This window comes from Scomber scombrus, chromosome 6 (genome assembly GCF_963691925.1).
Source record: "Scomber scombrus chromosome 6, fScoSco1.1, whole genome shotgun sequence".
NCBI lineage: Eukaryota > Metazoa > Chordata > Actinopteri > Scombriformes > Scombridae > Scomber > Scomber scombrus.
In genome coordinates this window covers 25,818,681-25,831,523 of record NC_084975.1, presented here as the reverse complement: position 1 = coordinate 25,831,523, position 12,843 = coordinate 25,818,681, and the positions used below count along the sequence as shown (strand labels likewise).

General features: G+C 38.6%; 1 protein-coding gene across 1 annotated transcript in view; it reads right to left on the bottom strand.

Annotated features, from left to right (window-relative positions):
- Positions 1-12,843, bottom strand: part of cdh13 (cadherin 13, H-cadherin (heart)) — a 270,635-nt gene that overhangs the window by 210,350 nt on the left and 47,442 nt on the right. The window contains exon 5 of the mRNA XM_062421569.1: positions 7,576-7,689. Within this exon, the coding sequence (XP_062277553.1) occupies positions 7,576-7,689 (114 nt within the window). The remainder of the gene's footprint in view (positions 1-7,575; positions 7,690-12,843) is intronic.

Below are 12,843 nucleotides of genomic sequence, written 5' to 3'. Positions count from 1 at the left end.
CAGCTGCTCTGTGAGTTGTTGTGAGCTGTTTATGGGCCCCCTTCCACCCCCCCAAGGGAGGGCAGGGGGAGAGACCTCTGTATCAAAACAATTCCACAGCTAGCAGGAGGTGTGACATAAACAACAAGGTTCTTACCCTTCCCCTGTGAGTCCCGCTGACAGCCAACCCACCCTTGCCCTTCCATCACACACTTACACACTCACGCGCAGAGTCATACATGTCAAATCATAGCCTTTGCAATCTCACCTCTCCCCCTGCATCCTATTGCTTATCTGGAGAGAAGGGGGGGGGGGGGGGGGGGGGGGGGGCATGAAAAACGAATGGCTACCACATGGAAGTAGTAGGTTGCATTAAAGGGGGGAACTATTGGTGTGGAAAATCAATTACACCAAGTCACCAACATATAACTTCTATTGGGTAAAATAGCCAACATTAGCCTGTCTTCTCATGCACAAAATAAATAAAAAATGGAGGAAGAGGGGAGGAAGGGTGGATGGAGGGATACAGGGATGAGAGAAAAAGCTGGAGGGAATTTGGAACTGATAAGTGGAAGCAAGTGTGAATAGGGAAACAATGGCGGGGAAAGTAATTCATGGGCTATACTCATTAGCTGTCACTGTGGCTCAATCCACAGCAGATCCACACACACAGAGATAATTTCAGTCCCCTATGGACCCAACTTATCTGCTGACTCTCATTCTTCTCTACTATCTCGCTGCAGTTCCTCTGGGGAAAAATGTGCACCATCCCCTGAGGACTTTGGTTGTCCAGCCAAAAGTATCTACCTAGTGTTTTCGACACATGCGCTAGGCTTACTGTCCTCCACTACCAACCGGGCCCTCGAGATGCGTCACTGGGACCATATTGAGTACAGTGCTGGTATAAGCTAGAAGTCTAGGTTCTGTGTGTGCTGTGATTGTGCTCTCCAGGGTACAATTATCTATTATGTGCAGGGCTCAGTGTGGGATATCGTTTTATGTTAGTCTCTGCGGGCATTGAGAGATGTGGTTGATCTCTTAGTGCCCAGTCTTATCTAGAACAAAGCTGCTTGACACACAGAGATACATCAAAGCATTGTTACACCGCCAGAGATAAATGTAGAGCCTGAGCGGAGGTCTAAAATGTATGGGTTTTTTTGTTGACCATTATGTTCTATGTTCGCTCAGGTGAAATGATTCACCTGCAGCACAGAACACTCTCTGTAGCACATGAAACAATGCAGTTGCTTTTGAGAGGAAATGAAGTGAGGAGCTTCTGAAGGGGTTCCATGCATTATGCAATGGCACACAATGAGTAAATCAAATCAACATCATAAATAGTATCAGTGATAAAACACTGCATAAATTATTGCTGTAAAGTAGCACACTTAGAAGAATGTGTTGTGTACAAGAAATAGCTTGTGTCTAAAACTGAGAATGTGGCAAAATGAAACCTACAGAAGTGAAGTTCACACATTTTGCAGTAATGGGGGGTGTAGTGTCACCACTTTCAACGTCCACCAATAATCTTAATGACAGCAAAGATGACAAGACTTCAATATAGCAAGATGAATTGAGAAAAAAAGCAGTCTGTCTCCATTGGAAACTTTTCATCTCAAGTTTTTTTTTCTACTCTATCCAAACATATCGTGACTCCCAAATTAAAAGTGTAAACATGAAAGTTGTTTCATTCCATCTGCAGTGAATTTAATTCTGCTGTTTACTACAATACATACAATGTTCCAGATAAAAAAGAACAACAAAAAGGTTTTATATGCATAGACTTTTGATAACAGGAAAAGGTACAAGATACATAAAAGTGTAAAAAAAAAAAAAGATAAAAGATGAGGTAGGTAAAGGTTAAAAAAAAAAAACATAAGCAAGTATGAAATATAACTATGTATATACAGTAAGTCCTAGCAAGCAAGAAAAAGTAAGATGATACAGCTTTTGTTAGCATGAGCCACACATCGTCTGAAGGTCTCAAATATATCAGAGCACTTATGTGTAAGCACAGCATACATGTTTTATCATCCATCACCTGCTGGAATACATGAAACATTGATGACTTATTATCTTATTAGTATTTAAAGCTGAGTAGCTTAAAACTTGTAAAAAATTGTTGAGATTATTGTTTTGGCCTATAATATTGGTAGTGGACTATGCTTACATAAGTAACTGAATAGAGAAGGTAAGAAAGTAACCCCAACCCTAACCAACCCAAGAATGATTCAAGACTGCCAAAATGCACTACAGGCAACACAAGAACCACACTGTGTGCTGAAATTCATATGCAAGAGTGGATTTCTTCAGGCAAACACACACAAGCACACACATACAGTCCATCTCTTCAGAGGACATTACATTGACTTAGATTCATTGACTCATATTATAATTTACATTAAGGACAACATGACCTGGTCCAAACACACACGCACACCCCTACCTTTCTTTATAAGGAGATTTTTTCCATTTTCAAGTATTATGAAGTGATGCACATTTACTTTTCTGATGTAACATTCAGCCTCATCTTAAGTAATTACAGCTGGAACAGAACATTTCTGAAACCTCAAGATGTGCTTCTACTTTGTTCAATTGTACTTGGATGTTCAAGCTGACAATGAAATATGAAGGTCTATGACTGTTCTCATCATGATAATCACCACACAGAATCCCACCTACAGTCTCTGACCAAGGCCTCATTTCACAAAAATGATGGCTGTAAGATGTTAAGAGTGTTCCTATAAAAGGTAAGTGTGGTTCTATATCTTCGTTCATGAGTGAAACCTTGACTTTTTTTCGGGTTATATTACTCCTAAACCAGCTAAAATAATAGGCAACACTTGGTATAACCCAAATTCCTAATTTTTAAAATATTAAAAAAATAAGATGCCATTTATGATTAAAAAGAAATGTAATTACTGTGTGAAAGACTGACACATTTAAAGAACCTACAGACAACAGTTACCTCATGCCCACATGCACATTATTGTGTGTTTAATGTCACTGAATGCCCTGTCACTGATTTTGCTGTTGCATCAGTAACAGTACTTCACCTTCAGCAAGAAATACTAGGTAACCTCAGATGCACCAAATGATGATTCACATTTTATTCTCTATGAGTAACAGATTTGTTAACCTCAACATTATTCATGACTCATCCTCATACATTTTACACCAATTTCAAATTCATGTTAAATACTTAAGAATATGAATCAGAGTCCAACTGAGAACATCTTTATCTGGAAATCAACATTTTTATTCCAATCATGATTTTATGTGAAGGAAGTTTCTAGTTTACAAACCACCTTAAAAGTTTTGAATGACTAATTGATTTCTAACTAAAAGATGTGTAACGAGATTCTGGGACTGCTTCTGTTTAATATTTAGTCTCTATTGGTAAAATGCTATACATTTCTATGAAGCTTACACAGTCTTTCTCTCAATCTTTGGCAATAGCCACTCTACATTAAGATGTTCAAGTCCCTCAAAAAACCAGATTGACCTTAAAATAACTTTAACAAATCAATGCTCTTTTCCAGCTGTTTCCAATACATATTCTTTGGGTAACCCAGAGCCATTTATAATTCAACCATTAGATGTCTTATATCATAGTGCTCTGAGACAGGTGTTGAACTTGGCCTTCTCTTTCTTTAGTTTTTTCTGTCCTTTTTGGAAAGCAGTCTATGCATTTTGCAGTATAAGAAAATACATTGCTCTATTAGGTTTTAAAACTTGCTTGTTCTGGATGTGACCAATTTTCAACTGAGCGTGATACAACAACTGATATGTTTTGGTGCACTCAGATGGAAAAAGAACCTGCAGCAGGATCTGAAATTGAAACACTTAATTTCTTAGATTGATTTTATAGCATTAATTGAATCCTCGATCTTCTACACCTAACTTGTTGTTCTATCTTCCACTTGCATCATCAACTAGAAACATCATCAGACCTGCAAGTGGCATTGAGAGCTACAGTATGTTGCTGCATCCTGAATATAAACAACATATTAAAAATCTTAAAAAAAACTAACCAAGGCAGAGAGCAGCAAGACCATATTTCAGTCCATTATGAAACACACCTCTTGTCTTTGTATGGAGACTTCCACTATGTTTAACTGAGTTCAGTAATATAGTGCTTAAACATCCAGGCAGCAAACAAAAGACTCCAATACATAGATCTTAACAGTTTTTCAATCTATCATCATGTGAATTCTTTGAGGCATAAATTGAATACTGTCCCTCTTTTTTTAACTTAAAAAAATAATTAAAGCTTATAATAAATCAACGGTTTCACTGTCTAGCAAGAAAAACATTAGATTAAATGCCACTAATTACAAACACACTAATAACAGTACCTGCTATCTTTTTAGAATATCTTAAATCTTTCTTTAAAATAGTATTTATCAAAGTGTGAGCTGCAGCTTAACAAAATGGCAACCTTAAAGAAAAGGTAATCATTCACGGAAAACAACAACAAATACATACACTTACGATCATCATCATCATCATCATCAATCAACTATGAAAGCAAGTTACTGCTATGCTTCCATCAGACCTGTCATTAATGGAACCAAGATCATATCTCATATTCTCAAACCTTTCCTCACGCTGTATTTTAGTCAGATGATATTACACACAAATAGCTCTGTAGAACAACCTTTTCATATAGCAGTCAGAGGAAACAGTATGCTAAGCAGCTGCAGCAGTTCCACCAGGAGCAAGGCAGCAGGAGTCTGCTTAAGACTTTTTTACTGTGTCATAGCTTCAACCCACCAAATAGCTTCATGTTAATGAAGTTTGACAGAAACCCAGTCTGTGTAGGTGATGATGAGCAAATCTTCACTTTTTAAATATGAACTTACTATTTCAAATACATGTCCTATCTAATATTAAATCAAAGGTATGACGTGTATTTTTTCTGCATTAAAATCTCTAAAACAACTAGACCTATGTTACATATTTTGTTGTGTTGTATACTTACATTATCACAAATGTTTCCAACAATGTTCAAACCCTGAGAAATCTGTTATTGTCATCAAGGTAACAGTCCGTTTCATTTGGTCAGCAGTCAGCAGCATCATGTCTCTTTGTGTGTATGTATCAGCGTTGTGGTTCTCTGCCAGAAGCTAACATGAATAGACTTTTTATCCAGATACACTTAGTAGACTTGGTCATTTTTAACTCCATATTTTAATTGGGTGAAGGATTTTATTCAGTGGATATTTAGATCTTAAGTTATTAGAGAAACAAGTTGAGCAAACATTAGCAGCAGCTCAGCTTGTAGCCCCTGTGGACATCCTGTGTCTGCTGAACAGCATCAGAGAGTCACTGATTTTTAACATGAAACTGCTTTATTCAATGTTTTTACCAGCTTTAATCACCGGGTCTGTTTGTTTTAGAGAAGAGGAGACTCTGTGGATAATTCGGCTCCTGGTAAAAACCTCCTGAACGTCTGGATCTTTAGTTATCAGAGAAACAAGCTGAGCAAACGTTTGCAGCAGCTCAGCTTGCAGCCCCTCTGGAAATCATCTGTCCACTAAACAGCATGGAAGAAAGACAGATTTTTAACATCAAACTGCTTTATTCAGTGTTTTTTTTATACCAGTTTTAATCACTGGGTCGGTTTGTTTTGGAGAGGAGACTTCTGCAGATAAAAACCTCCTGAACGTTAAACACTGAAAGAATCCTAACCAGGAGAAGCTAACTGCAGAGCACCATTTGTATAGCAATGGTTATGGTTTAACAATGAAGACAACAACTCCCATAATCCCATGCTACTTCACAACATCCTCAAACACAAAGTTGCACATTTAACTAACTGTCACAAGTGCCTCCTATAGCTCTAACATAATTTACACTAACTACTATACATCTTTAATTTAAAATAATTAAGTTCATGTTTGAATTTAACCCTGCCATAGTACTGTCAGCACTCAGCATACTGTATGGTTTGTGTGTTGTACAGGTGTTTTGCACTGTCCAAACTTGGTGAAGTTGTTGTAGGCCGGCCCCCCTTTGAGCAACAAGCCTGGAACCTCCTGTCCTAACTGAAATATATAATCACACAATCATATTCTGTCCTCACAACAAATAGAAACTGAACAACTTAACTTAATTAATTTAACTGGTTGTTCAGTCACCTGTTGATGTTGTGATATGTGATTGAACCTGTGCAGATGGTGGGGTTACCTGTCAGCTGTATAATGAGTAATGAGTTTAAAGTAATAACAATAACACTGTAGGCTATGTAGGTCATGCATATAGAAATGTATAAAGCATCCAAGTCATGTATTTGATACATGTATTAATACTTTTTGATGTGACCATTTCGACCTGTGAAAGTTTAGTGTTCTATCTTTTTAGTATTCACCTGAGTAAAAGCTTTGTATAGTACTAGACATATGTCGATGTATATATGTGTACTATGAAAATACATAGGAAGCAAATGTAAATCATGTATCTACAATGTTGGATGTGCATTGTCTCTTTTTGTTGTGAACAAACCTGTTGTCATAATAGAACAAGTTGTTCGCTTTGTTGGAAAAATGACATTTTATCCTACTTTGTACTTTATTTATTTATAATATGTGTCTGACATGTCTTCTGAACCACCTTGTGGTTTAAATGGGCAAGAACCTCCACTGGGCAGCTGCAAGATGTGTATAGCTTTCATGGTTTACATTTTCTCTGTGTTTTTCTATGTTGGTCTGGCATTTTGGTATATTTAAGGTATACTATGGAGGATTGGCTAATTCCTGTTTGTACAGAATTCAAAGTTAGTCCTTCCTCCCTGGCTTGACCAGAGTGCCCATGGCAGACACACAGACCTGCAGCTAATTTTGTATAAGTCTATACATTGTTTTTTTTAGTAAAATTCAGCACAGTATACCTTTAAGTTTAAGCTGGGATGTTGATTGTCCTCACTGAGTTTTTTTGTATTACCATAATAACAACTTGGTGTCAAAGACATATTAGCTTAACTGAAAACCGACCCAGCCAAAATGCATTCATGTAAACTGATTAGGAATCCACCAGAGTATTGATATCATAAAACAGGAATAAGAAAGAACATTTCTTCCAATATCTGCGGCATATTATACAGTTTATATTTTGAACAGTCAATACAAATAAACTTTATTATCGCTAACACTTTATTAACGCTAGATCAATGAAAAAAAAACAAAACAATTCAGTACAGACCAAAAACCTCTTAAAGCATCTGGCTCTATAACAGGGTTGACAACGACTTTAGGGACCCACTTGATGCACTGTCTATGATTTTATGTGAACTGAAATCTCAGAACCACCATTTCTCCTCTCTTTCCATATTCCTATATAATATATTTAATCTGTTCCAATAAATTGTGTATGGAGTTGTGTAACATATCAGGAACCACGCCCTACCCTTCTTGTTTTAAGGCTAAATAAGGTAAAAATGAGCAAAAATGACCAAACTGTCACAGACCATGATGAACTATGGTCCTGGACTTAGGATTTAGAATGCAATTGTTTTTTTGTATATTCCAGTATGAAGCTGTATAGTAGAACTCAGATGCAGTTGGGAAGAAAATGATGTAACCATGTGTTTCTTACCTGGCCAATGACCTTGGGGAAGGTGGCTCTCTGGTTCTCTGTAACAGTCACAGGAGGGACCAGCAGGGATCTCTTAGTTCTGTATGGCAGCATCTGGCCAAGACCCAAGATATCCTATAAAAAAAATAAAAAAGAGAGCCAATGTTGTTAACATTTTCAAACTCAAAAACATTTTTAACATTTTGTGTCTTGCTGCAAACTTTTCTTCAGACATGTGACATCTCTCATAACTCCCACATCAATCCTACCTTATCCAAAATGTCTTGTTTGCATCTGGTAAGCAATTACCTCCCAACCATTACTGACAGTACAGAAACACACATATAAAGCAAGCAGTCAAATAGATATGAAATGAAAGGCTTTAGGGATTCCCAATTCCTCTTCTTGAGTACAGTATGTAAAATACAATACAGGCTGCATCTGGAGACGAGCACTATATGCTTTAAATGTTTGGAGAGCAAAGGAGATTCTCTGGGCAAACATGAAATAGCTAGCTCTGCTGCTTTCGTTGCAATTTAATTCATATTCTTTAATGCTTTATTGAGCCAGTATGGTAAATAGGGACACGGAAGAGAACAGAAGAAAAAAACCTAAGTATTAAAGCAAGAACAACAAAGACTACAAAGAGAGACAGTAAAAATGAAGAAATGAGAGATGACGGCTTTTTGGCGAAGCAATTGCAATGTTCATGCAGACGGAGCCAATCTGGAATGTTTTTGTTGTTGTTGTTTTTTTGCTCTTGAGAACACAACAGCCTAATCTAATTTCATCTTCCACCCTCCTGCTGTTGTAAACAAAGACATGGTTGTTACTGTATAATATAGGGAAAGATTTCCCTCACTCCTCTTCATTCCTGTGCTCGCTGATACAGTTATGGCCCTTCTGTTTGCATGTTGAAACACAAATAATGTCTGTCACTGACACTGTGGAGGAAGCTGCTAACACTGAGGTGATTACCTACAGGGGAGGACAGTCAGACAGTCTGTCCGCACACCTGGACACAAGCCTAGTAGTGACAACAAATGACACACACACACACACAAAAACGCTCTACCTTACCCCTACAAAAACCATACATGATGTATGCATCATTAGACATTATGCAATTCCAATACTAAAATAATAGACATTACATTGCACTGTATGCGAGTATCCATGTCTATACAGTGTGATAATCCTTGAGTGCTGCACACTATTTAAGCTCATTTATTCTCATTTAATTCGTTTCACATAACTTTAAATTAAATGCATTTAGATGTTGTCCTCAGCTTGTCTCTGTTAATGTCTCTCAAGACATAGTATCGGGACATACAAAAAAGGTTCCCCAGCAGTGCAGCGCTGCTCAGTGAAGCATCCTGATCTCCCAAATTAATCGTAAGTTGGGTCAGAGGGAAAGCAATAACCCGCATAGAGAGCTGATCTACCACCTGCCTCCAAAAGAAGGTAATCCAGGGACAATACCAGAACAGGTCGATGAAACACTCCTTTTCAGTCCAAAAGCTGCAGGGACTTTTCTCTGCAGGCTTCCATTAGCCTGGATGTCACTTTTTTAGGTGAAGTGAAACACTTTACTTCTGATTTGGAACACAGTTAACAGCAAGAGGGTTTACTGGATCATCATATCGTCATCAGAGAGAAGTCTTTTGTTGCCTTTATTCTGTTGTTTGCACTCCAAAAAAAAAATCCTCATTGATACCAAGAGGTTTCCTCAGAGCAGCCAGACATTCACGATCACTATTTTATGGTTCAGAAGAACATTTTATAGATGATGAATATAACATGTTTGAATGGTGATTGATTTGGATATATAAAATCAGCTACACAAACATTTTAAAAATATGCATTTTATATCAATTTGTGTACACTGTGGGTCACATTTAGGGAGAAGTCCAGCTAAACGTAATGTAAATTGGGTCAAATTTGATCTTGAACAGCATGTAAGGGTTAAGATCATGCATTAATTGATATAGGGTATTAATGTGTTTAACACTATAATCTGCCCTATGTGCTGCAGCTCACCACAGTTCATTGTCATCATACGGGCAGTAGCTGCTAAAACTGTTGAGCAAACTGACAGAACAATGACAGAATGACACAACACAGCAACAAGCCCAATCACTGAGCCCTGGTTTAAAATGACAACACAGTTTAAATGAAAGGGAAAATACAGACCTGCGGTTTTCGTGGTTTCATTTGCGATGCAAATAGTCTCTTTTGTCCTTCATCTTTTATAGCCTACTGTGCAACACTTTATGGACAATGTGTACAGCGCATTAATGTGGCTGTGTGTGTGTGTGTGTGTGTGTGCAGGGGGACTGTTTGTGTGTTTACTGTTCACACTGCTGTTCTTGGCTGACAGGGACTCTGGCACTACTTTCACCCCTGTCAGAATGACGGAAAGAGAACAGGTAAGAGGGAGAAAGCGAGGCATTTGTTTACAGCGCAGTGGAGACACTCAGACAGAGAGGGCGATGCTGCGGCCGCCTCACCCCTCCACTCTTCCCACCAACAAAGGTCAGAGAGAACACAATGAAACAGTAATCATAAACACAACCAGACCAGAACAAACCAAAAGACACACCGAGTGGTCTCTGAAATGGCCACTCTTATCGAACCCACTGGGGGATGACCTTCCAAATGCCAATGACAGAAATCTCCAACCGGACCCGAAGCAGTTAAACAGAACACTGTGCAAAACTGTGAGAGATTATATGACCTATTTTGTGTCTAAAGAGCATAGTCAGTGGTGTGTGTATATGTATGTGACCGGTTCACAAGCGAGCTGATGGGACTTTTAAGCACTGCCCATAAAAATCCGGCCTGAGTGTGAAGTCCGAGGGATGAGCGCATCAATCCCATCATGCACAGGTCTCAGCTGTGTGATATGTGTAAAGGAGGGTAAGAAGAGCTGAGAGGCAAACAGGCACCATGTGGTATTTTTAGTGGCCGGATGTAAGGGCTGGAGACAGGGGTTAGGGCTAAGATAGATCACGCTGTCAAATCCACGACTTCAACTGAGCTGAGATACAGCGAATACGGAGAGGGAGCAAATGGCGCTTTGAAACGTATCAATGTTCTGCAGGTGGATCAGAATGGCGAGTGCATGTTCAGCTGGATACAGACTGCCGTCGAGGATGGCTCACCACAGGGTATTCTGGGAGAGATAACTTACAGCCCTACTTTCTTCTCTCTCATCTTTTTTTGCCTGCCACTTTGCGGCTCCCCCCTCTTTCTTTTTTCTCTCACTTAACCGTAGCTTTTCTTCTCTTTTTGCAGTCTGCACGTGTGATGAATAGTGTTCTTACAGCTTGGTGACACCGTAAGAGAAGGAAGCCATGAATCTTTAATGTGTCCTGTTCATAAATTACTGCCGCATCATCAACCCTGGTCCATCCTTAATACATTTGCTTCTCTCTCTCTCTCTCTGATCATTAGGGTATTTCAGCGTACTGAGTTAAAGGTGGTTAAATCCTGCTAAAAAGATTTGAGTATGTTTTATCATTAAGATTTAACAAAGAGGAGAGCATACTGTAAATACCCATGTTGTATATGTTTTAAGTGTGTACATGCATGCATACTGTACTACAGTACCTGTGTATGGTGTGTGTGTGTGTGTGTGTGTGTGTGTGTGTGTGTGTGTGTGTGTGTGTGTGTGTGTGTGTGTGTGTGTGTGTGTGTGTGTGTGTGTGTGTGTGTGTGTGTGTGTGTGTGTGTGTGTGTGTGAGAGAGAGAGATGGAGTCTTTGACATTGTCATCTGAGCTACTGAGTTACTGTGGCAGCAAAGTCACGTCCTTGTCCATTCTGCCATTTTCACTCTCAATGCTATATTGAGAAGTGTCATTACTCATTTCTGACAATGTGTTGGAAACCTGGTGAGAAATGGATAATATCAAGGCCAGCATCGGCCAGTGGTGACAGGGATGTACAGCTATTCAGCGTAGAATAACGTCTTGGATACGGAGCCAGGTCAAGCAATCCTTCAATTCTACTAAAAAAACAGCGAAGCTCACTCGTGTAAGTGTCAGCAGTATGTATATATGCAAAACAAAGTGTATACACTCGCATGATAAGATGTCACTCAATGTGGGTGTGACGGCACAATGTTTCACACTTTGTCAAAGTATAATCAACCAAGCATACACACTTTTCGACTTATTCAAGCAGAATAAAGTATGGCACTGATGACTGATGTTTAGTTTAAATATTTAATTAGCTGAATTAATTAATACTGTGCCAAACTGATGATATGTGTGCGTACAATCTGACCTCCAGATAATGCTGTACACTGTTCACTGACTACAATCCAGACATAACTGCTTCAGACAGAGCTTGTTATAAAATGAAGCCGATTAAAATTGCCCCTTTTAGACGTGCATTTAACCTAATTGCACAGACAGTGCATATATTAAATGTTAAATCCTATAGCTTGCTTTCATGTTATATGGTTCATGTGTTAGAGCACATTACTGTATGCAATGTCATCATACTAATAATATAACATGTTTATTTCATCACAGTAGAAAAATGACAGATTATGTGAATTAGGGGTAAAAATTGTGTCTGGATCTCCAGATTTATAATGCATAGTCACACCAAGTTGACATCAGTAATTATACGGTTTGGTTCCTAGGTTTATATAAAAAAATCCCTCTATGTCCCTCTTCTGTTCAGTGTTGCAAATTTGTTTGGATAAAAAACACAAAAAAAACCCCATAATTTAGCTGCTAATAAAAGTGAGAGGTAACACGTTAACAATACAAGCTAATGTAAATTACTTGTGGGTTATAGCTAAAACAAATGATGTCAAAGTCCCTTTAAAGACTGTGTAAAGTGTATTCAGACATTTTCTTCTAAACACATTAAAGAGGTCATAAATGTATTTCTAAAAAATGTGTAAAAAGCATTTCAACCATTTAGATTTGAAATTTGGAGCTAGGCTTTACAAACTGTGTTTCAACATTTCTGTGTTCAGGATTTAGTTGGCGGGTCTGAAAATCACTGCTTAGTTGGCATAAACCCGCCCCTGCTGCTGTAGTGGTATAAATACATTCAGTGCACACTACTACTACTACTGCAGTCTACAGTTAGCCAGTTAGCGGAGTTAGCCGCCGAGCTAGCCGCTGAAAGTCTCAGACGTAGCGTCCATGTTTCTGGTAGAGGTGGTGACTTTGATTGACAGGTGACACTTGGTAGGGGGCAGGGTTTCAACGAACTCGGCCGGCACGCCCACAGCGTCTTGGAGCAGAGGAAGAAGCTGACTTTTACAC